Source organism: Peromyscus californicus, unplaced genomic scaffold (genome assembly GCF_007827085.1).
Source record: "Peromyscus californicus insignis strain IS unplaced genomic scaffold, ASM782708v3 Scaffold_2__1_contigs__length_46816999, whole genome shotgun sequence".
NCBI classification, from domain to species: Eukaryota; Metazoa; Chordata; class Mammalia; order Rodentia; family Cricetidae; genus Peromyscus; species Peromyscus californicus.
This window is the reverse complement of record NW_026294540.1, coordinates 36,338,539-36,364,364: the sequence shown is the minus strand read 5'-3', so window position 1 is coordinate 36,364,364 and position 25,826 is coordinate 36,338,539. Positions and strand designations below refer to the sequence as shown.

The window sequence follows — 25,826 nt, the reverse complement described above, 5'->3', positions numbered from 1 at the left end:
CCCTACCTCAGGGAACCTAGTCAAGAGAACTCTGCACAGGCTTTCCCAGAGGCCGTTCCAACTAGATATTCCCTCACAGGCAATTCTAGATCCATCCCAGAGACAAGTCACTATGTATGTCCTTGAGGGAGTTTCCTGAGAAGTTTTCTTTTTTTCCTTTTTTCTTTTATTTATTTTTTATTTTATGAACATTAATGTTTTTCCTGCATGTATGTCTGTGTGAAGGTGTCGGGTCCCTGGAACTGGAGTTACAGACAGTTGTGAGCTGCCATGTGCGTGCTGAATTGAACTTGGCTCCTTTGGAAGAGCACTCAGTGCTATTAACCTCAGAGCCACCTCTTCAGCCTCCCTAAGAGGTTTTCTGAGGAAAAAAGACCCACCTTGAAATGGGCAGCACCATCTCATGGTCTTAGACTGAATGAAAAAAAAAAAGAAAAGAGAAAGTGAGCTGAGCAACAGCCTCTCTCTCTCCTTCCCTCCCTTCCTCTCCTTCTCTCTCCCCCCTCTCTCTCTTTCTATGTCTGTCTCTCTCTCCCAATCTCCCCCTCTCTCCCCCTACATCCCTTCCTCTCTTCTCCTCCCCTCTCTCCCCTCTTTCTCCCTCTCCCTCTCTGTCTCTCTCTCTGTCTCCCCCTTTCCTTCTTCCTCTCTGTCTCTCTGTCTCCCCCTTTCCTTCTGCCTCTCTGTCTCTCTGTGTGTCTCTGTCTGTCTCTCTCTCCTCCTCTCTCCCTCTCTCTCTGCTTCCTGACGATGGATGCAATGCCACCAATCTTCTCCCACTCCTACCACCACACCTTCCCTGCTGTGATGAATTGTAACCTTTCCAACTGTGAGCTCAACTAAACATTTCCTTCCTAAAGTTCCTTTTGTCAAATATTTTTGTCCAGCAGTTTTAAAGCCCCCAACTAATGGCACTGTTTTCAGAGATCCTGAAACTTAAGGCCTAGATGGAGGAAGTAGATTCAGTGGTAGCAGTGGAGATTTATTGGGGCTATCTGGTCCCTTCCTGTCTTCCTCTTTCCATTTCCTGTCTACCCTGCAAGGAACAGCAATCCCACCACTATGATGCTCTGACTCACCATGATCCCAGAAATCATAAAGCCAAGGGACTATGGACTGAACCCTCTGAAGTGATGAGGTCAAATAAAATGTTCCTTTTTCAGGTGCCTATGTCACATGAATTTAAAAGCAATTAATAGAAAAAAAAATGGTGCCAGGGAAGTGGGGCCTTGGTTGTGGTAAAACTGACCTTGTGGTTTCTTAGCCTTCGGAGCTGACTTGAAAGAGAAATAGGAAGAAGTGTGGAGCTGCACAACAGAGTAATTTTAGGATGTTGTAAACCCAACTTGGTGAGAGACTCTGGAGTGAGTTCAAAAGATACGAATCCTAGTAGATACTCACAAAGTATAGACTACACCCAGAGGTTTCAAGTGAGAATGAGACATGTATTGGAAATTGCACGAGGCCATTTGTATTACATTCTGGAAAGGAATTTGTAAATATTTTGCCTGTGCTCTAAGACTTTGTTTTTCTTGTTTGTTAGTTTTGGTTTTTGTATTTTTCAGGGGACCTCACCATGTGTCTTTGTCTGGTTTGGAACAGATCAGGCTGGTCTCCAGCTTAAAGAAGATCCTTCTGCCTCTGCCTCTTGAGTGCTAGGATTACAGACTTGAGCCACCATGTCCAGTTGCTTTGACTGAATTTAGAATTATCTTATATTAATTGATATCAGAGAACCCATCTTCGTTGTGGGCAGGTCCATTCCCTAGACAGGGAATATTGGGTTGTATAAGATGAAGAAGGAGCTGAACAGCCTTGTATATCATCCACTCTCTGCTTCCTGACTGTGGATGCAGTGTGACCAGCCACCTACTTCTACCTCCTGCTGATAGACTTCCCTGCTACTATGGTGATATTTTATTTATGCTGAAATGTGATTTTATTTGTATGTTAATAAATAAAGTTGCCTGGGGGTCAGAGCCAATAGCAAGCCATCGCAGAAGCTGGGCGTTAGTGGTGCATGCCTTTAATCCCAGCTCTTGGGAGGCAGAGCTAGGCGGATCTCTGTGTGTTCAAGGATACAGCCAGCATGGAGACACACGCCTTTAATCTCAATACCAACCATAGAAGACCTGTACAGATGGGCAGTGATGAGGAGGTCATGTGGTTGGGTTTACAACCAATGAGAAGGCAGAACAGAAAGTCTATATAAAGACAAACACACAGGAAGTAGGTCTCTTGGCTGAAGAGGATAGCTGCAGGAGTGAAGGGTAAGGCTCTTAGCTCTGACCTCTTGGGCTTTCATCTTTACATTGGCTCTGTGTTTCTTATTTAATAAGACGGTTACTTCTACAATTGGCACCCACATGGCAAGAATCCATTAAAAACCACTTTGCTTGGCTTGGTGGCAGGTCTGGTTTCCCGCCTGGGTAGCCTGGCTCCCTAGCTTGGGCCCAGGTCGCGTTAGGTCTCAGGCCGGACTGACCACAAGCGGATACCCGCAGCTGGAGCTACTTGCTTAAAGCCGGTGCTTCAAACAACTCAGGCCTGCCCTGCCGAACAGGGCCCCTGCCTGTAAAGCCAACGCATGTGGTTGGAGCTTAAGGAAGCTGGAGCCCAGGCTTGACTTGCCTCAAGCAGGAACACGTGGCTGATTTAAGCTTTTAGCCAGAACTTGTGGCTATGCTTTCTTGCTCTCTCTCTCTCTCTCTCTCTCTCTCTCTTTGGATTCACACCTCAGACACACTAGGTGGCTGTATTGAAATTCCCTCGGATTTCTACTGTTCTACACAGACTTGGTAAGTCAATTAAGATATCAGATATTTTAAAGGAAACTATTTAAAAGAGAATTTTTTTCCACATTAAAAAAATGGGTTTTATGTGTACATTGGAAGAAAATTGGGCTTTGTTTGAAATTTTAGGCAGTCTGACAATGGAACAACTATATGAGAAGATTAATATTGATCGAATTATGCACTTTATTACTTTTCTTATCCTCATTTTACTATTTAAAAAGGTATTTAATTTAAGTGCCAGGATGAAAGTTTTAGAAAAACCTGTTAAACCTGTTAAAATGAATTATAGAGAAATTCAAATTCAGACAGAAGAAATTAACAGTGAAGTTGTTTCAAGATTGGATCATAAGTTTACAAAGCCTTGTATAACCTTTGTAAAAGCCTGTTTTCACACAATCACCCTTAATTTATCTGGTAACCATACAGCAGTTACCTGAACAAGTGAATACACAAAATATTTGGGCTCCATTTGAAATGTTAGATTTACGAAGGTTTAAGGAGGCAATAGTATCTTATGGCATGCATTCCCCATATGTAAAGCAAATGTTAAACACCTGGTCAACTTATAATAGGATAATACCACAGGACTGGCAGGAGCTGGCACATGCTATTCTGGAACCCAGACAGAGGCTCCAGTGGCAAATGTGGTTCAAAGAGGAGGCTAAAAACATAGAAAAGCAATGGAGGGATAAAGGAATACAAGTCTTTCAGGATCAGCTTGTTGGAGAAGGCCAATATGCTTCAGTACAAACACAATGTTTATATGATATTCAAACCTTAATTCTATGTCGAATGGCAGTCTTGAATGCATGGGACAGAGTTGAGGAACCAGGAAAGAAAACTGAGTCATTTACAAAGGTTATACAAGGCCCAAAAGAATCTTTCACAGATTTTTTACAAAGACTGGCTTCAGCAGTAAAGAGAATGGTCCCAAATTCAGAAGCTAGTCAGATAATAATTGAATCTTTGGCCTTTGAGAATGCAAATGCAGCATGCAAAAGAATAATCAGACCATTAAAGGCAAGATCTGCACCCTTGGAAGATTGGATTAGAGACACGGTTAATGTTGAGGCTCATGACCATAATGATATGTGGGTAGGAGAAGCAATTTCAAAAGGTTTGAGAAATGTTAGACGTTTTGGATGTGGAAAGCAAGGATATTCGAAAAGGGACTGTAAACAGGGCATTCATAGAAGCAATGTTTTATCAAGGAACAATGGCAATAGAATGCCCTTTCCTTCTGGAGTATGCAGAAGGTGTGGTAAGGGAAAACATTGGACCAATGAATGTAGATCAACAAGGGAAAGACAAGGCAATACTTTGCTTCGGTCTTTGGGAAACTCCCAGAGGGGCCTCAGGCAGGTCCCCACAGCAAATCCAGTTCAAACCTTTCCTGCAGTCATAGAGGAAATCCCTACTCACAGCAATTAAATAATCAAATGCCTATTGGAATAAATCATGTTGCTCCGGATGAGGAAACAGAGAGAATAGAAAATTCAGAAGAAAACATAAAGAATTTTTTTTGGCAAACTTCTATAAATGAACAAAGACCAAAATTAACAATAAAAATAAATGGTGTTTTGTTGTCTGGTTTGGTAGACACAGGTGTGGACGTTACCATAATTGCACCAGAATTTTGGCATTCAACTTGGCCTCTTCAGGAGGTAAACATTCAACTGTTAGGAATTGAGACATTATCTCAAGTGAAACAGAGTGCAAGATGGCTTGAATGTATAGGTCCAGAAGGACAGAGAGGAAAATTAAAACCATATGTGGCTAACATAGCTATGAACCTGTGGGGTGGAGACCTGTTGCAACAATGGAATACTCAGATTAACATCCCTCCAACCTCAGAAACAAATCATAAACTAGCACATGTTTCTGAGAGAAATATTAGAAGATATTATTCTAATGAGTGGTCACCAGCCATCCATATTATACAAGAACAGGGCACAACAACTGATGATCTTCCAAAGACACCAACAGCTCTACCTTTAAAATGGTTAACAGACAAGCCTGTATGGGTCCAGCAATGCCTTTAACAACAGAGAAACTCCAGGCTTTAGAAGAGCTGGTACAAGAACAGTTAAATGCTCAGCATGTTGAAGAATCAACCAGTCCTTGGAATCCTCCTGTATTTGTTATTAAAAAGAAATCTGGTAAATGGAGAATGGTAACAGACCTCAGAGCAATTAACAAGGTAATTCAGCCAATGGGCTCCCTACAATCTGGAATTCCTTTGCCTATTCTGTTACCAAAACTTTTAAATCATAGTTACTGATTTAAAAGACTGCTTCTTTTCAATACCCTTACAAGAAAAAGACAAAGAAAGATTTGCTTTCACAGTGCCTACTTATAATAATTCTCAACCGGTTAAAAGATTTCAATGGAGGGTCCTCCCACAGGGAATGTTGAATAGCCCAATTCTGTGCCAATATTTTGTACAACAGCCATTGGAGGTGATATGTAAAAAATTTCCTAAATCTATAATTTATCATTATATGGATGATATTTTACTAGCTGACTCAAATGCAGATACTTTAGAAAGAATGTTTGAAGAAGTAAAGAAAATTTTGCCTTGCTGGGGATTACAAATTGCTCCTGAAAAGATACAAAGAGGAGATTCTATTAATTATTTAGGATATAAAATAGAGCTACAAAAAATTAGACCCCAAAAGGAGAGATTGACTACAGACACTTAATGACTATGAAAGATTATTTGGAGACATTTCTCACCTACGAACTATTGTTAGGGTAAAAAATGATGAACAGGATAATTTGTTCAAAACCTTAGAAGATGACAAGGACTTAAATAGTCCAAGAGAATTATCACCTGAAGCTGAGAAAGAATTGGCCTTGGTAGAAAAGAAAGTACATGAAGGGCACGTGGATCGTATTGATCCAAAGCTGGATTGCATTTTGGTTATTTTACCTTCTAGGCATTCTCCTACAGGAATATTAATGCAGAGGGAAGATATTATATTGGAATGGATATTTTTACCAAATAAACCAAATAAAAAATTAAAAACTTATGTGAAAAAAATCTCTGACTTGATTTGGAAAGGAAAATTGAGACTTCGTCAATTAGCAGGAATAGACCCAGCAGAAATTGTCATACCTTTAACTAAGGAGGACATTGAAAAATTATGGACAGAAAGTGAACCTTGGCAAAGAGCTTGCAGTAATTTTTTTGGGAGAAATTAACAGAAAATATCACCAAAGTGATAGAATTGATCTTATAAAGAGAGCTGATTGGATCTTGCCTCAAATTGTATGGGAAAAACCCATATCTGGAGTTTGTACATTTTATACAGATGCCAACAAACAAGGAAAGGCAGGTTACAAATCAGAAAATTTAAGTAAAGTGGTTCAAAGTCCTTATAATTCAGTTAAAAAATCAGAATTGTATGCTATTCTGTTGGTATTAATGGATTTTTCAGAACCTCTCAACACAGTAACTGACTCTCAGTATGCTGAAAGAGTAGTATTACATATTGAGATTGCAGAATTTATCCCCGATGCTTCAGAATTAACTTCACTATTTATTCAATTACAAGATACAATCAGGAAAAGGAGTCATCATTTATATATAACTCACATCCAATCCCATACTGGTCTGCCAGGCCCTCTAGCACAAGGCAATGATGAGATTAATAAATTATTGATAGGAAATGTGCTGGAGGCCTCGGAATTTCTTAAAAAATATCGTGTCAATAATAAAGATTTAAAAAAGGATTTTCCATAACCTGGCAACAAGCCAAAGAAATAGTAAAGAAATGTCCTATTTGCTCCTTCTACAATCGAACACCATTACCAGCAGGATGTAACCCAAAAGGTACTCAGAGGAATGAAATCTGGTAGGTGGACGTGTTTCACTTTGCAGAATTGGGAAAACTGAAATATGTACACCATACCATTGATACTTATTCAGGATTTCAATGGGCAACTGCTTTGAGTTCTGAAAAGGCTGATTCTGTAATCACTCATTTGCTAGAAGTTATGGCCATCATGGGTATACCTGCACAAATCAAAACTGACAATGCTCCATCATATGTCTCTGTTAAAATGAAAGAGTTTTTTGTTTATTACAATATAAAACATATTACAGGTATACCACATAATCCTACAGGTCAAGCAGTTATAGAAAGATCAAACAGAACTCTAAAGAATATACTAAATAAACAGAAAGGGGTAACAAAACCCCCCAGAAATAGACTGCATAATGCTTGATTAACTTTAAATTTTCTCAATGCCAATGAGAAAGGAACAACAGCTGCAGAGAGGCATTGGGTAATAGAAAAAAACTACAGAATTAAATCAACCTATATACTTTAAGGATGTGCTGACCTCAGAATGGAAACCAGGATATGTGTTACATTGGGGACGAGGTTTTGCTTTTGTTTCTACAGGAGAAGATAAGCTGTGGGTACCATCAAAATTGATAAAGGTTCGATTTGAACAAGAGAGACCTCTTAATTAGAGGAGGTGATAGTTCATCAACCAGCATGAACATCGAATTTAAGCTAACTTATACCAGTAACACATGCCTTTTCATTTAATCAGATAATAACTTGCCAAAAAGGAACCTCCCCAAAATTAGTCTTGGGGAAAGGTTTTTGTTTTTGTCTTTTAGGAGGATGAAGGCTAAGGAATCTGAAGAACATTGGACAAATGAGACAACTGAAGAAAAAGGACAAATCATCTATCCCAGGGAACAGTGTAAAATGGCCTATTGGTATATCATCTATAAAATTTTATAAGTCTTCCTAAATGTTTGTTTCTGCTCTTCTCTAAAGAAATTTAACACTATTGGCCTTCTAATAGTCCCAGTTCAATTAAAATTTAAAGCTGACTTTGGAGCTGGAAAATGGCTCTCTCCTTCTTTAAACTCAAGCATGTTCTTAAAAGGAAAATACAAACTCCCTGTATTATGCCAGAAGAAAAGAGCTATCTTCTCTATAGGACAGGAGAAAAACCAAATTAATTAAGGGACTATTCTATTACTAATCTCAACTCTTTGATTCTATTCTGATTCTTTAAACTTTTCTTAAAGTATGAATTTTATATCAAAATTTATAAGATTAACATATATATATGCATGGATATATATACATTTTAAACTTTGTTAAGATATGAATGGTCATATAGAGTACTAACTCATTCTAGAAAAAAGGCTTCAATTAGCTGCATATATATGTCTTTGTGTTTGAGTCTCTATCAGTTTTCTGCAGGAAATCAGGGCCAGGCCTAACATCAACTGAAGTCTCCAGGAAGAAGATGGGGCCCCACAACAACAACAATTCCCTGTGGACAATAACAATATCACTAAGCTGATAATCATCATCTACAGATCAACTTTAGACTATAAAGTGCTCAGAGCAATTTTGAGAGGGCTAGCTGAGATGATCCAGTCTCAAAGACTACTTGAATAAGGACTTGAGATAAACCCTGAACTTTGGCATTATACACAGACTGGATAATGAAGGCTATAGTTACCTTTCCTAGAATTTGACAATTAACCTAAAATTTTTCTTTCATGATAAAGATACCTTCACCCATACCCAGCAGGAAGCAATTTTAAGAATACGACGCCCACATTCCCAAAGAGGTGGTGTGGGGCCGGTGATTTTTTGGTCTTTTAATGGGTTTTGGGTCTGGGGTAATTTTCATTGTTTAGGGCGGTTGGTTACAAGTTGTTGTCATGGGTTAGGAAAAGGGCTAAACAAAAGAGATTAGATTTAAGGTTCTTGTTTAAAAAAAAAAAGAAAAGAAAAGAAAAGAAAAAGACAATTACTAGTTTTCAATACTTTACATTGGATTGGATTGTGTTATATTGTATATAAATTATATATATTGAGATTGATATTGTTAGAAAATGCCATACATATATTTTTAATCTTATTCAAGATATTGTACTTATACCGTTCATTTAACAATGTAATGCAAATTGCTGATTCTTGAATGTTATTATTACCAACTATTAGGATAAAAAGAAATGAAAGTTAGTAGTTAGACATTACAATAGAACTTGTAGTCATATTAGGTATGTTTTCAAGATTGAGCAGATATATTTTAGATAGACAGGTCATCTTCAAACCCTTCAGAGATCTACAGAATATGGAATTTAAAATGTTTTAATAACTTAGAAAATTTTTCTTTTTGTTATGACTATGAGACATGTCGGCTCCTGGCAGTACCAATCTACTTCAGAGAAAATATGGGCATTGAAGAAACTGCATATGGAGTTACCTTTCATTGTTGCAAAAGTTAGCCACTGGACAACAAAGTATCCTCGAGTCAACTGCTGACAACAGGACAAAATGGACAGACAGGACACGAAACAAAGGACTACTGATTCTTGCCAAAACAAGTGTGGTTATGGCTTTATCAAAAGGCATCTTCTGAGGCCAGGACAATACGGCACCATCCCTGAAGTGGCCTTCGCAATCTGGAAAAGGTACAGTGCCCTTTTCTTCGAAGACGCTGAACAGGCAGTGGGCTGATGGCTTTTGATGTGCAGTGGAATGACAGCTGAAACAGTTAATCTTGAAGAGTAACTAAACTCACACCTCTTAATAGTAGACTGGCATTTAGTAGAAGGATATGGAGAATACGATGCTGAGATGAAGCCATACATACACATAGCCAAGAAGAATGGACAGCTGAATTAAAAAAAACATCAACAATTTCCAGAATTTAAAATTATGAATCACGACAGGACACTAGTAGAATTTAGGTGTTTCTGGTACATGGACTGCTCTCCCCCAATGTGTGTGTGACCTATTGACCTTGTGTACATCCTACTTCACAAATGAGTCTGTCAGATACGCTAAGCCTATAGGTTGAAGATGATGCCCCAGCACTGCAGAGAAACCTCAGGTGACTGTCCAGGCAGCTGGCTGTTTCTGTCAACTCACATTTTTTTTGGAAGCTGCTTGCATGCACTTCCTGTTTTTATTTTTTATTAGTTAATATTATTTCCTTCTTGGGTCTCTGAGGGAGTTGAAGATTAGTTAGTTACAGTTGAAGATTAGTTAGTTATAGTTGAAGATTAGTTAGGATAGAAAGTCAATTAGGGACATTTTGGACTTACCAAAATAGGATAGATAATGGAATTATTTTCTCTGAATTTGTCAAATACAAATGGACTAGACATTGTTTAGGTATTTATTACTTGTATATATTGTATATAGTTATTGTACTTTTGTATATAGTTTTTCTCATGTTAGTAATAACCTTTTTCCTTTTTTCTTTTTATTAAAATAGAAACGGGGAAAATGGTGATATTGTATTTGTACTGAAATGTGATTTTATTTGCATGTTAATAAATAAAGTTGCCTGGGGGTCAGAGCCAATAGCAAGCCATCGCAGAAGCTGGGCATTAGTGGCGCATGCCTTTAATCCCAGCTCTTGGGAGGCAGAGCTAGGCGGATCTCTGTGTGTTCAAGGATACAGCCAGCATGGAGACACACGCCTTTAATCTCAATACCAACCATAGAAGACCTGTACAGATGGGCAGTGATGAGGAGGTCATGTGGTTGGGTTTACAACCAATGAGAAGTCAGAAGAGAAAGTCTGCATAAAGACAAACACACAGGAAGTAGGTCTCTTGGCTGAAGAGGATAGCTGCAGGAGTGAAGGGTAAGGCTCTTAGCTCTGACCTCTTGGGCTTTCATCTTTACATTGGCTCTGTGTTTCTTATTTAATAAGACGGTTACTTCTACACTGCCATGATTGACTGTACTGTTGAACTGTAAACCAGAATCAGTCCTTTCTCTTCTAAGTTGCTTTCCTCAAGGCATTTTGATCATAGCAACAGACAAAAATACCAAGATAATAATGTACTAACTAAGGTGGTAAAGCAATTTTTGAGACAGCATAGCATGTAGAATATGGTGTAGTTATTGTAGGCTCCTTTTAGCCAGGTTTAAAAGTAAAAATTATTGTCAAAAGCAGAGCAGAAAGACTTGAGGAAAAGGTTGTGATTTGGTCAGAAAAGCATGTGTGAAGTTGAGGCCAGAGCAGAGGTGGTTTCTGAAAAGGCAACAAGTGTGGGTGGGGACATCCTGCCCAGCACTTGCTGCTGTTCAGCATAGCCTGTATTTGAATTCTCAGCAGTGGAGCAAAAGTGATAATATTGTGATCATGCTCACACCTCCAAATGTCAATGGATATTTATCCTTATGTGCTTCCACGTCAGACAGAGGATGGCAACTATGCCTGGGTAGCTTGTAAGACACTAGTAAAGACAGATAACATGGCAGCAACTGCACCCCTGGCTACTAGCTGCATCTCTCACTGTACAATGACTGTACTCGATCCATGACTGGGTGTCTGTGGTACTTTGATTCCCTTTGGTCCTCTGTTCTGTGCCCTATAATAGATTGCCTTCTTGGGTACTTTGATGGTTATCTTCAACTGTCAACTTGACACAATCTAGAATAATTTGGGAAGAGAATTTCCATGAGTGGGTTGTCCTATAGGCATGCCTGTGGGAGATCGCCTTAATTAAGTTAATTGATGTGAGGAGGACCAGCCCACTGTGGGTGGTACCATTCCCTGGAAAGGGGATTCAGAATTGTTTAAGAGTAAAGGAATCAAACTGACCACAAGTAGATGAGTGAGCATATATGCATTTTTATCTTTCTGCAGACATGATGTCTGTCACAAGCTGTTTGACGCTGCCTTGACTTCTCCACAGTGATTGACTGTAACCTGGACTTACCAGCTGAAATAAATCCCTTCCTTTACTTAGTTACTTTTTATCAGGATATTTAATCACAGGAACAGAAATATAAGCAGGATAGACACTTAATGTCAACTCTTCTGTTAAGGGATGCCACCATTCTGTCCATGTGGCAGTGAGTCTTGGGGCTGGCCTCTTTTTCAGGGGTCTGAATCCAGAGATTGTCACTTCATATATTTTCCCCTCTTTGTAAACTTAATCAGCTGAAAGAGTCAGTTTTGAATCCTGTGATTCAAACTGCATTGTGAGCACAGGTAGCAAAAATTCACCTTTAGCAGTCATCCTCTGTACCCAAGGGTCTCACTAGATTTTAGGAGTCACAGCATTGGAAGATTTCTTCAAGGGTTAAAAACCATATTCACCAGAGGACACAATGGAAGTGTTAGAGGGGCAGGCCCAGCAAAGTGTGGAGATGCTAAGGGTAGAAGCCCAGGCTCAACTTTGCTCTGAGGTCTTCATGTTCATATGGACACTACATTTATGGGGAGCACTCACCAGCCAGAAGCACTGGCTCAAAGGTGCCATCAGATAAGAACCTTTGGCCTGATACCATCCCACATGTCAGATCTCCATCACCTCACAAAAGTCTCTCAAAGACTCTACCTTGTTGTGTTCATCTATAGTGATCTTGCTTTCTTTAGAATCCCCATTGCATTCTTCAACTATAGATTTCCAAACCTGTACAACCATACTCGGAACAAGTAGACATATCAACCCATCAGTTACACATGTTGTCTTTCAAACCGGTTGCCAGGTTGGAAGACTGATGACCTCACAGGCTTCCGCCCCTCCTGATTGGAAGGGTCAAACTCTGTGGAGCTAGGCAGCACGGTGGACAGACTCACCTTCTCAGGGCTCTCCTACACACTGGACTTCTCCCTAGGTTACAGAAGGGAGAACTAGAGGTGGATTCAGCCAGAATCCAGAAGGAGGGTGGGAGAGACAAGAGTCTAGGATTTGTAGATGAGAAGAAAGTGTCTAAGAGAATTATGGCTTCCGGTGACCCATCCTCGACACCTGAGGAACAGTGTCCCCAGCTTAGCACCACGGTGTCCTCACCAGTGGTGGATGAAGAGATCCCAGGACTATCAGGTGAGGAGGTTTCCAGGGTGAGAAGAGATGTGAGCGGGTGGCCATAAGGAGAAGGGGCATAGAAGTAAGGAAGGAGAAGCCCTGGATGCCAGAGACAGGAGAAGGGGAGGGCAGGCAATGGGATGTGGATGTCACAAGGGCTGAAAACTACAGAGCAAAGAAGGGGAATAAAGAATTGTAAAATGACATTTCTTTCAGGAGGCATATCTCTGAGTTTGAGCTAGCCTGGTCTATAAAACAAGTTCCAGGACAGTGAGAGATGCAGAGCAAAACCCTGTCTCAAAAATCAAACTTAATTATTAACTAATTAATAAAAAAATTAAAAATTTTTCCTTTTTTTTTTTAACCAAATGGAGAAATAGTGTATAATGGGGAAGAGGCTGAAGTTTCAAATGGGAGTGCAGAGGGGAGGTGAAGCAAAATGCCTCAGTGAGCTGTGGGGAGAACGCAGCCCCTAGGACACACATTGCAAAAAGAACAGACGTGGTGAATGGTGTTGGAGGTGGGATGAGTGGGGCCAGTGGCAGGATGCGACTGATCCCTAAACCTCAGAACCAAGTAGACACATCAGTCTGTCAGTTACACGTGTTTTATTTCAAACTGGTTGCCAGATTGGAAGGCTGATGACATCACAGGCGTCCGCCCTCCTGATTGGAGGAGAAGCACTCCATGGTGGTGGGCAGCTCAGGGGACAACAGTATCTTCTTGGAGCTTTCCTCCACACCTCTCCTCTCCCTAGATGGGGGAAGGGACATCATGTGTGGATTCAGCGAGAGTCAGGGAGGAGGGCGGGATAGATCAGAGTCTGGGATTTGTGGACAGGAGGAAACAGGTTGGGAGAATCATGACCACTGGCCAACTGTCATTGTGTTCTGAGGAACAGAGTCCTCAGCCTGGCATCACCAGGTCCTCAACTGGGGTGGTGGTGGATGGGGAGATCTCAGGACCATCAGGTGAGGGGACTGTGAGAAGAGATGTGAGAGGGTGGCAGCAAGGAGGAAGGACAGGGAAGGAAGGAGGGAGGGAGGGAGGGAAGGAGGGAAGGAAGGAGGGAGGGAGGGAGGGAGGGAAGGAGGGAGTGGGGGAAGGAAGGAGGGAGGGAGGGGAGGAAGGAGGGAAGGAAGGAGGGAGGGAGGGAGAGAGGGAAGGAGGGAGGAAGTGAGGGAAAGAAGGAAGGAGTGAGGGAAGGAAGGAGGGAGTGGGGGAAGGAAGGAGGGAGTGGGGGAAGGAAGGAGGGAGTGGGGGAAGGAAGGAGGGAGGGGAGGAAGGAGGGAAGGAAGGAGGGAGGGAAGGAGGGAGGGAGGGAGAGAGGGAAGGAGGGAGGAAGTGAGGGAAAGAAGGAAGGAGTGAGGGAAGGAAGGAGGGAGTGGGGGAAGGAAGGAGGGAGTGGGGGAAGGAAGGAGGGAATGGGGGAAGGAAGGAGGGAGGAAGTGAGGGAAAGAAGGATGGAAGGAAGGAGGGAAGGAGGGAGGAAAGGAAGGAGGGAGGAAGTGAGGGAAAGAAGGATGGAAGGAAGGAGGGAGTGAGGGAAGGAAGGAGGGAGTGGGGGAAGGAAGGAGGGAGTGGGGGAAGGAAGGAAGGAAGGAAAGAAGGAAAGAGTGAGGGAAGGAAGGAGGGAGGGAGTGAGGGAAGGAAGGATGGAAGGAAGGAGGGAAGGAGGGAGGAAAGGAAGGAGGGAGGAAGTGAGGGAAAGAAGGATGGAAGGAAGGAGGGAGTGAGGGAAGGAAGGAGGGAGTGGGGGAAGGAAGGAGGGAGTGGGGGAAGGAAGGAAGGAAGGAAAGAAGGAAAGAGTGAGGGAAGGAAGGAGGGAGGGAGTGAGGGAAGGAAGGATGGAAGGAAGGAGGGAAGGAAGGAAGGAGGGAGTGAGGGAGGGAGGAATGGAAAGAAGGAGAGAAGGATGGAAGGAGAGAAGGAAGGAGGGAGGAGGGAGGAAGGAGGGCCCAGGAAGCAGGGAGAACAGGTCAGACACAGATGTCACATGGACAGAAAATCTACAGAACAAGGAAGGGGTTAGGAACCAAGAGTCAGAGACAGGACAGAGAAGAGGGGACATAGGAAGAGACTTCCTTTTCATGGGGACAATTCATCTCTAATGAGGAAGAGTCTTGAGGAACAGGGAGAGGAGGTGGGGACAAGATGAGGGGCAGGTGGCTATCAGCACATAGGGAAAGGCACAAATGTTTGGGGACAGGCAGAAGCTGAAGAGGTTTGGGGTGTTTGGGGTGCCGGGAGGCAGGGCTGAGGTCATCAAAGCCAGAGCTTCACACAGGGGTGTGGTTTCTTCACTTAGAACCAAGAGTGGAGGCCAGCCCCCAGCCTCCATCTGCCAGCCCAAAGAGGAAGAGGGACTTGTCATCAGATTCTGAGGATGACCTTGCAGAGCTTTGGGACCCTGAACCCGAGCCGGTGTGGTCAGTGGAGACACTGTGTGGGCTCAGGATGAAGCTCAAGAGGCAGCGTGTGTCTACAGTGAGGCCTGAACACCACAAAGTCTTCACCAGGCTGCTGGGTAGGTGACACCTGCATGACTCCCTCCTTAGGCAAAAGAGGGAACTTCTGGTCAACCTCCTTCCTCATGGGAAAGCTGCCCTCACAGCCAGGCCTCTGTCAGCCTGGAAGACTTAAGTTGGTTCTCAGGAACACATAGGTGGCAGGGGCTTAGGCTAGAGTTGACAAAGAATACATGGAGGTGAGGAAGAAGACTGTAACTTACCTCTGTCTGACTTTCCTGAGTTGAGGTGTCTTCATCCACATCAGGGCAACACAGTCATGTTCCCACCCTCATATGACACCACATGGGACTGTCAGTGTAAGTGCTTCTGGCCTGTGATGTGGTGCATTTGGTGCAATGAGAGGGGATCACAGTGTGTTGAAATACCTTGGTCCTGGGATGGGGATGCAGCTCAGTTGTAGAGTCTTCTTTCACGCATTTACACTCCTGGATTGATCCCAGAGCCACACGCACATAAAAATACACCTGAAGTGTGGTATGCATGCCACTGATACTCTAAACTTCACTCCGTGCCTCCTCTCCAGAGTCTCAGAGTCTCTTACTCAAGGATGGTACTATCCACAGTGGGCTGTAACCTCCTATGTAAATTAGCAATCATAAGTTACCCCAAAACTTATCCACAAGTCAATCTGATTGAGACAATCTCCAAATTGAGAGTTCCTCAGATAACTCTGGACTATGTCAAGAGGAGACCAGAAGTTAACTAGAAGACTTCCCCTCTTGTCAACATGCTACATAAACATATCACCTTAAGGCATAACCTTTCCTTTCTTGTTTGTCCCCAAGATCTTATGTTGATATAATACAAATAGTGTACAACTGTAAAAGTCTCACCTTTTTTAAAGTTCAAATTCTTTAAAAGGGAAATGATTTGGAAATAACCAAGGTCTCTTAGCTGTGGGCTTTTGTAAAATGAAAAACAAGTTAAACACTTTCCTACTCCAAAAGGGAGGAAACTGGGCATAAAAACAACCACACTTAAGAAAAACCAAAATCCAGCAGTGTAGACCAAATCTTGAGCTCAATGTCTGACATCTGGGATTCATTCATCATCTTACAGTTCATTCATAATCTTACGGCTCCAAAGGGCTTGGGCAGACCCACTTCCTCAGCTCTACCCTCTGCACCACACACAGCTTGTCTCATAGGCACAGGTCCACTTCTGTCACTGTCCTTGGGGGTCATCACACAGTCCTAGCATGTCCAGTACCCTGGGGTGTCTGCTGTAACTGGGTCTGCAACTTCACCAAGGTGATTGCTGGCCTCGCGTCAGGACTCTGACCACGTCACATGATGTCCAGTCTCAGGGTCTCCCCGTAGCCCTTCAGCCCTTCAGCTTTCATCTCATCAAAGAGCTGTACCATGTGGGAAACTCTTACACATCACCGTGTTCTACTACCAGCTTCAGATACAGCCTTCCTTCTCCTGGGCCACATCTGTGTGCTGGCCCTGGGAATACACTTCCCAGAAGATAACGGCACAATGATGTTGATATTTTATTAATGGAAGCTGATTCTTTGGCACTAGATAGCCAGTAACCACAGAGTCTTTAAAAATACCACGTGACAGGCACTGAAGCACACACACACACACACACACACACACACACACACACACACACACACACACTCAGCGCATGGTATTTATTAGATTGGCTTACAGGATATGGTGTGGATAGCCCAACAATGTCAGTCTCACTCCAGTTCTGACCAGAATCCTCCCCCAGGGAGGTGGTTCTCATGGCCCTCTCTCCCAAGCTGTTCCAGTTCACACCATGACACATGTGCTTCATTCACAGAGGATCCCGTGGTGAAAAAATTCCTGGCCTGGGACAAGATGCTGAGAGTGTCTGATAAGGTGTGCTGAGCTGGGCTCCAGATCCTGTCCTGCCTGGGGAGGGACCTCCCTGACCCACAGTCCTCTCTGTCCCTCCACAGTTCTCTCTGAAGCCACACAGTCCTGACCCTTGATATCCTGCCAGTGTCTCCCTTCAGGGCCCGGCAGTGTCTTACAGAGTGGACAGGAGGCCCATGCCTCTCTGGGGTCCTCAGGGTCTGAGCCCACGGTCACCATCTTATCCTGGGAATTGCCTCTTCTCCTCTCACAGTTCCCTGGAACCCTTTGTTCCCGACGGGCAAAGACCTCCTCGTCCCTGTTGTCCTAAGCTCTCCCTCAGAACTGCCCCAGAGCCAGCCATGCTGGAGCAATGAGGGCCTGCTCCCTCTGGCCTGGCCCACCTGAAGGCCCCTTTCACCTCCCTTCCCCACTCCAGCAGGCCCCCCAAACTCTGGGTTCCTCTCTGAGCCTCATGTCACCCACCTCAGCCTCCCCTTCCCTGTCCCTGCCTTCTCCCTCTCCAGGGTGTGACCTCTCCTTCCCTGTCTCCTCTCTCCATCAGTACCTCCTGTCTATGGTCATAGCTTATTTCAGCCGTGCAGGGCTCTTCTCCTGGCAGTTTAGGCCAATCCACTTCTTCCTGGCTCTGTGAGTATTTTGCCTCCTTCTGTTGGTCACTGTCCCCTGCCCTGAGTATGTGTGTGTGTGTGTGTGTGTGTGTGTGTGTGTGTGTGTGTGTGTGTGTAGAGGGGAATCACAAAAGTAGGCCTCTGACCTGTCCCTGTAGCATAAATGTCCTTAAACTGTTCTTTATTATTATTATTATTATTATTATTATTAATATTTTTTTTTGGTTTTTTTGAGACAGGGTTTCTCTGTGTAGCTTTGCGCCTTTTCCTGGAACTCACTTGGTAGCCCAGGCTGGCCTCGAACTCACAGAGATCCACCTGGCTCTGCCTCCTAAGTGCTGGGATTAAAGGCGTGCGCCACCACCGCCCGGCTATTATTAATATTTTTTAAACTAACACCAGCTAGAAATTTGACAAGGGCTGGAGAGATGGCTCAGTTGATAAAATACTTGCCATGCAAGTGTGAAGACGTGTTCAGATGTAGCACCCACATGAAAGTAGTGAGCCAGGTGCTTGAATTCCAGGGTTACGGTGTCAAGTAAAGGAAGATCACCTGGGGATCAGAGCAGCCCCCTAGCCTAACATGTAAGATTGAGGTCCCAGTGAGAGACACTGTTACATGAAACAAGGTAGACAGCTCCTAGGGAAAACTTAGGGTTTACTTCGGGCTAAATGTAAGCGCTCAATTGTACACACACACACACACACACACACACACACACACACACACACACGCGCGCGCGCGCGTGCATGTGCATGCAAATACTAAATATATGAGAGAGATAGGTTGTAGCCTCTGGTCTTCTCTCCTTTTTCTCAGTCCCATCACAGTGGACACTTGTTGAAAGCAAGATCTTGTCATACATTCAGTCATTCTTGGGACACTTCAGTTCTGTTTTATTTTGGAGGTGTTTCTGTGATAAACTCAGTCAATGAAGTAATCAACATTGCACATGCCTTTATCTATCACCTCCATTCATCTATTCACTCATTCAGCGGTTCATTTGACGCATTCTAGAAAGCATACCCTTAGAGTCACAAAATATGAGGTAACACCGGGAGAGATCTCAGAAATGTTAGTTGACCTTCAAGGAGAGAACAAGGAGGGAAGACAAGCAGGGTCAGACCTGACTCTGGGATGCTCATTCTGAGGTAGGACACAGGTGTGTGTACACAGCACATGTCCAGGGAAGGGAGAGGGTAGAGTCAGCTCTGGTGAGAACTGCAGAAATAGCATTGGGCTCTGCCAATGGCTTGTCTGCTCAGTTGATGTGATCCCCATGCTGAGGTGGCCCCCTGGCCCTCCTTCTGGGTCCTCCTGAGCCTTTCACGACACCCTCATTTCTTCCCTAGGTACCTGGCCAATGACATGGAGGAGGACAACCAGGCCCCTAAACAAGACATTTTTTACTTCCTCTATGGGAAGAGCTATGCCCAGCGCCCCATGTTCCACAAACTGCGGTTCCAGCTCATTCGGTCCATGGGCTGGAGGATCTGGGTATCCCGGGAGGAGTGTGAAGAGGTAGGTGGATGCACATGGAGTGCAGAAGGGCAAGCTGGACAGACAGAGAGAAATGCTGTTGAATATGGAGGTGGGATTTGGGGAATGGGAAACCTTAAGGCTGAACAGGAAGCGTAAGGTGTAAAGGTGTTGGAGGGGGCACATGGCATTGCTCAGGGATCTGATTCTCTCTCCAGATCCAGGCTTACAACCCAGAGCTGTGGGTGTGGGCACGAGATCGCACCAATCTGAATTTAGAACCATAAATCCAAAGAGGCTTGAGGTCATCGGCCTGAGGAAGGTATGTTGGTGTTCTCTGAGGTGTGAAGTTCTGTCTGTGGTCTAATTAAGGAAGCCACTAAGCTCCCACTTAACGCACCCTCATCCCATACTCGCCTCCATCCTTTGAAAAAGCCCAGCCGGTAGCATAGATGTATCTGTCCCATCACTAGACACACACACACACACACACACACACACACACACACACACACACACACACGGGGAGAGAGCAGAGAGAGGAGAGAGAGGAGAGAGAGGAGAGGAGAGAGAGAGAGGAGAGAGAGAGAGGAGAGAGAGAGAGAGGAGAACAACCAGGGAGACATGATCTTGGGGAGACAGGCTATGTGCCTTGAGGTCACTCAGTTGACCTCATAAGTGGGCATTGTCACAAGGACTGCGACTGGGCAGGTCACCAGGCTTGGGGCAAAGCATTTCACAGTCTTCTGAGCCATTTCATCAGCCCTAGGGACTAATTCCAAGCCACAATTAGAGTTACAGATTTGGGCAGAAGATGAAGCGAGTATTTGGTTTTCATCCCATGTTAACAGCCAAGTTCTAGGTAGAGGATTATAGCCTCACTTCAGGGGTTAGGGCTAGGATTTGGCACAGGGGCTCATGGGTCAAGATGGTAACATGTTTGTGATGTTTACAGCATGGCTAGAAGTCCAGATTTTAAGCAACCAGTGAAGCCCTTAATTCAGAATCACATTCTGAAAGTGGGCCTCAGGTGATGGCTATAAAGAGGGGTGCTGGGCCTGACCTTAGGAAGACGAGGTGAATTCGGGAATCAAGGTTACCAAAGGTTGAGAATTACAATTGAGCATGATACTTCAGGGTTCAGATCAAGAATCAGGGTTAGGCGGATAGTGGTTAAGTTAAGAGCACTTGCTGCCCTTTCAGAAAACAGGACTTGGTTCCCAGTGCCCATGATGGGCAGTTCACAACAGCCTGTAAGTCCTTTCCAGGGGATCTGATGTTCTCTTCTGACTTCTGCAGTCATCTACACACACACACACACACACACACACACACACACACACACACACACACACACACCCTTAAGAAAAACAGAATAGAATGTTAAAAGCCAGAGTTGCTCCATGGTAGAGCCTCCATGTGTCAGCCCCAGCACCTGACCCTGAGCACCACAGAACAACAGAAAAAAGAAAGAAGGGTTTGACATAAGTTTCCACTTCTCAAATGTTCTAACCTCTAGTTAGGATTTACTTTGGACATAACTCTTGTTCTTGCTTGAAGAATTGCATGTATGAAGTCTGACATGGCCTCCCTCTTCCCTCCAGATCCCTGTGCCTGAGGGAGACACTCTATGCCAACATTAAGGGCTGCTGGGGGAAAGAAGAGAGGACTGCCTTGCACAAGAAACTAGAAGAACCCTGATTCTTCCAGAAGGAGTGGAATGGAATCACCACACTGTGCTCCTGGGAGTGGGAACACATGTAGGGGCTCTGGAGGGGAAATAAGAAATCAGGAGTCCTCCAGGGCCCATTCTACTCAGCGGCACCAGCTAAATGTTATCCTGAATGTCCTCAGTCCCCTCTCCCTGAGGTAGCAGCTGAAAGTCCAGTGGTTTCCTATAATTTGTCTCCAAAGACTCAGGCCGTTTGAAGGAGGCACTCAGGGCTCAGATGAGGAGGGACCTACCTTCAAAATACAGTATTTGAGCCATATAATTGTAATAACTTTCACATGTTACAAGTTTTATTGCATTGTTAGTATACATAACAAGTTTTGTTATATTATTAATGAATAAACTTTATTGTATTGTTACATGTTCACTACAGAATTAGCAAATTAGTTTTATGATGGTTCCAGTTTTGGGAACATGCTGCTCTTGTATTTTTCATAGCTCTTATAATGTTTATATATCCATAACTATTTTCATTAAATGGAGAATTTTTTCCTTTTAAAATCTATTATATTTATGTGTCTATTTGTCTTATATCTGGGTAGCAAAACCCTAGATCTTTGTGAATGTAAGTTTTTATTTATTTTATTTTTAGTCTCCATTGTTGAGTGTAAACATTTAGCTTTGATACTTTGACTTGCTTGGACATGTTTGTTTATTACTTTAAAAAGGCTATGTGTGTGAAAGAGCATCCATGTTACAAGGTCCTTCCTCTGGGGACAGATAATAAAGATTAAATGTGGTTTATGTTCTATGAGTTTATGTTACTATGAACTCTTTGGGTTTTTGTGTATGTATGTTATGCATTTGTGGATGTCTTTGTATTCACCTGTGTGTAATTCTGTGTTTATGTGAGTGTATGTGTGGGGGCTGGAGGTCTGAGGTTGATTTCTGATGTTTTCCCTGATGGCTCACTACCTTATTCATGATGGCAGTTTCTCCCTTGAACCCACAGCTCCCCAATATACTGAGTCTCTGCAGCTTGCTCTGAGGACACACACTGGCCCATCTGTTTTCTGAGGGCTAGAACTACAGGAGAGCTGCCATGCCCACCTGGCATTTACATGGTATGGGGATCCGAACTCGGGTCTTCAAGCTTGCTGCTTGCATAGCAAACACTTTAACCATGGAGCCATCTCCCGATCCCTGCTACTGTGATTTCTCAGATGCCGTTCTCTTGTGTACCATTTGTCTGAAGTGATCGTGTGTCATGTCACTGAAATCAATGAAGAAAAAGGAAAAGGCTTGGGATTTCCTATAAGGAATGCTAGCAAATGAGGAAAGATCTTGAATGTACAATTGTGCACGTGTGTGCTGCTTGTTTATGTTTATGTAGATGTGTACAGATGCCTATGGGTGCATGTGCACACTTGTGCATGTAGACAGCAGAAGTTGGCATCTGGTCTTTTCCTCAATCTTTGTACACATTATTTTTTTTAAAGATCTATTTATCTTTATTTTATGTGTGTGAGTGTTTTGCCTGCATGTAGGTATGGGCACCATGTGTGAGAGTGCCCAGGAAGTCAGAATAATACACTGGATCACCTGGAGCTGGAGTTAGAGATGGTTGTGAGTTGCCATGTGGGTGCTGGGAACCAAGGTCAGGTCCTCTGCAAGAACAGGAAGCTCTTAACTGCTAAGCTCTCTTTCCATCTTTTTTATTTTTATTACAGAAGGTTTTGCATTGAAACTGGAGCTTATTAATTTACCAAATATTCAAACATAGGAGCCTATGGGGGACATTCTCATTCAAACCACTAGAGGCTTCATGGTTACAGTCCTCCTCCATGGTTAAAGACTTCAATAAGGACTTCGATTCAAATCCCAGAACTCATGTAAAGATGGGAACATGTTTGTAATCCCAGTGCCCCTATTGTGAGACAAGAGAACTCCCAGAAGCTCACAGGCCTGGAATCATTGGTGTTGAGTAACAAAGTAAGCTGTCTTTAACAAGGCAGGAGGCAAGGATATATACTGGAGGTTACCCTCTGATCTCCATTCATGCCATGGCATGCATGCACCTGACCTTGTACGCATTAACCGGCACACACACATACTTGCAAACATCATGCACACATCACATGTGCAGATATTTAAAAATCAACTTGAGCTGGGCGGTGGTGGTACACGCCTTTAATCCCCCCAGCACTCAGGAGGCAGAATCAGGCAGATCTATGTGAGTTCAAGGCCAGCCTGGTCTACACAGTGAATTCCAGGACAGGTTCCAAAACTACACAAAGAAACCCTGTCTGGAAAAACAACAACAACAAAAAATCAACTTGATTAAAGAGTAAGTATTATCTATACCAAAAACCATTTGCTTTATTTTGACAATGTTTGGGAAAATTTGTATGACCATTGTAATTAACTGTCAAATTGATAAAAGGTAGAATCACGTGGGAAGGGAGCCTCAGTGAGGGACTGTTTCATTGGGTTGGCCTATGGGAGACTGTCTTCATTAAATTAATTGCTGTGGGGAGACTCAGCTCATTTTGAGTGGCAGCATTTCCTAGGCAGGGCATTCTGAACTATATATGAAAACACAGCTGAGCATACGGAAGCAAGCAACTGAGCACGTGTGCATTAATTTCTTTCTGTTGTTGACTGTGGACGCGATGTGACTGGCCATTTGACGTTCCTATTGCTTTGACTTCCTTGCTATCGGTGACTGGAACTCGGAATTGGGAACTAAAATAGACCCTTTCTCCCATAAGTTGCTTTTTGCCAGGGTAGTTGATCAGCAACAGAAAACCACGGACAACTAGGGAAGCCATGTAGTTGGCACCCTGCTTATGACAGGAAACAAACCTTCCAGAGACTTTTCCCAAGCAAATCAACCCAAACCCATGCTCTAGGAAGCCTCTAATCTACCTTTTCTGATTTTGGATTTGAACATAGTCTTTTCCTATGTTTCCTAAAGTCAGAATTATGTAACACTCTCTTAAGTCTGTACTTTGTGGTCCACCTAAGTGCTTTGTTCAAGTACTTTAATTTCAAAATAATTACAGATTGCAAGAAAATTGCCAAGACAGTACATTCAAGTTTCATATGCTATTCACCCAAATCCTTCAATTATGACATCTTACAAAATGACTCAAAACACAACTCTTACCTCTAAGAAAATAAGAGATATTTAGTGTGTGTGTGTGTGTGTGTGTGTGAGCTTATGCACGCACCCATGTGTAGTATGCAGAGCCCAAGGGTCAATGCCAGGTATCTGCTATCGCTTTTTACTTTAGTTTTTGAGGCAGGGTTTCTCTCTGAATCTGAAGCTGTTTTGGCTAGCAGTGAGCTCCTGGGATCTGACTGTCTCTGTCCCTCAGCATCGGGGTTACAGACACAATGGCTATGGCTGGGTTTATGAGGGGTCAGGGATTTGAACTCAGGTTCTCTTGCTTTCATGGCAAGTGCTGTTATCCATTAAACCATTGCCCCTCGGCCCCAAATATGAGTCAAATATGAATGACCATGACCCAGAAACATGGATTCATGTTTCTCCAAATAATATATTCCAATATGGACCTGTCATCAGGATCAAGGACAAGATCACAGTTCCACACTGTCACCCACAATAGCCAGAGAGTTCCTTAATCTTTAGGGAACTTGAGTTAGATAAAGCTGGATCCTTAGCTTTGGTGCAGAAAATAATTTCAGAATGCGTCTCTGTGAAGCAGAGTTAGAGGGTTTTTTGTTTGATTTTTGTTTTGTTTTAAACAAGAACAATTTTAGGGGCTAGAGAAGTGGTTCCGAGGTTAAGAACTGGCTGCTCTTGCAGAGGACCACATGGTGGCTCTCAATCATCCAGTTCTAGGGGATCTGATGCCCTCTTCTGGCCACCACAGATATCAGGCACACATATGGTGCACAGTGCCTATGTGCAGCCAAAATACTAAGACACATAAAATAAAAAAAAATCTAAAATAAAAACAACCAAACAAAAACAACTCCTACAGCTCCCAACAACCTCCCCCCAAATAAAACTCGAATGAGAAGTTGTGGTGACTGAAATAGATGACGCTGGGAATTAGCCAGGGCCATTTTCAGGGAGGTCATTCTGCTGATTCACTTTTCCTTTTTAAAAAGATTATATTTTATTGATTAAATTATGTGTATATGCGTGTCTTGTGGGGGTACATGTCCATGAGTGCAGGTATCCTTGGAGTCCAAAAGGGCACATTAGATCCTCTTGACCTGGAGTTACACACAGTTGTGAGCTGCCGTGTCAGTGCTGGGAACTGAATTTAGGTCCTCTGCAAGAGCAGCCAGTGCTCTTAACCACTGAGCCCTCTCTCCAGCCTTCACTTCTCCTTTATGTAGGAGGTAGGGTTGTTTTCCAGGAACTCATGGATTTTTTTTTGTTTTTTACTTTTCTTAAAAAAAATTAAAAACCCACTATGGGTTTCCTCCTTCCATTGCTTCTCCTTATGTCTGGGTTCAAGTTACAGTCTCTTGTGGAGACTCTTTTATTTCAGTTTTCTTCTTTAAAAAAAATGTGAGCCAGGTGGTAGTGGCGTATACCTTTAATCCCAGAACTTGGGAGGCAGAGGCACGTGGATCTCAGCCTGATCTACAGATTGAGTTCCAGTACAGCCAGGACTGTTTCACAGAGAAACCCTGTCTCAAAAAACCAAATATATATATAGTGTATATGTGTGTGCAAGTGTGTGTGTGCTTGTGTATATGACACTAGCCTGTGTGCCACATTGCATGTATGTACATATGTATGGCATTTGAATGTGTGTGCATGTGTGTGAATATAACTGTGTACTCCTGTGTGGGTATGCTTGCAACCATGCACCAAGGAGGATGTCAAGTACCTTCCCTTGACACCTGCCTTATTCCCATGAGACAGGTTTCCCCAATGAACCTGCAGTTTGTCTCCTGTCTCCATGCGCCACCGCCTCCTGCACCAAGGTTATGGAGTATGCACAACCACACCCATCTTTCTACGGGTTGCTAGAAGTTGAACTCAGGTCTTCGTGCTCCTGTAGCAAGAGCTCTACCCAC

The 25,826-nt window shown here is 43.3% G+C and overlaps 1 protein-coding gene across 1 annotated transcript; it reads left to right on the top strand.

Annotated features, from left to right (window-relative positions):
* The first annotated feature begins 12,530 nt into the window (after positions 1-12,530).
* LOC128120832 (speedy protein E4A-like) lies at positions 12,531-19,377 on the top strand. Its single transcript, XM_052755037.1, has 6 exons — positions 12,531-12,633; positions 14,924-15,142; positions 16,944-17,002; positions 17,544-17,629; positions 18,964-19,132; positions 19,309-19,377. Exons 1-6 carry the CDS (start codon positions 12,531-12,533, stop codon positions 19,375-19,377), a joined length of 705 nt encoding a protein of 234 aa, XP_052610997.1.
* The last annotated feature ends 6,449 nt before the right edge of the window (positions 19,378-25,826 follow it).

What these genes read in the sequence shown, in the direction of transcription:
- LOC128120832 (XM_052755037.1), top strand. Translation starts at nt 12,531, where the DNA reads ATGGCTTCCGGTGACCCATCCTCGACACCTGAGGAACAGTGTCCCCAG. An exon ending in AGTCTTCACCAGGCTGCTGG is followed by an intron (nt 15,143 to 16,943) that starts GTAGGTGACACC and finishes CTTCATTCACAG; the next exon opens with AGGATCCCGTGGTGAAAAAA. An exon ending in ATCCACTTCTTCCTGGCTCT is followed by an intron (nt 17,630 to 18,963) that starts GTGAGTATTTTG and finishes TTTCTTCCCTAG; the next exon opens with GTACCTGGCCAATGACATGG.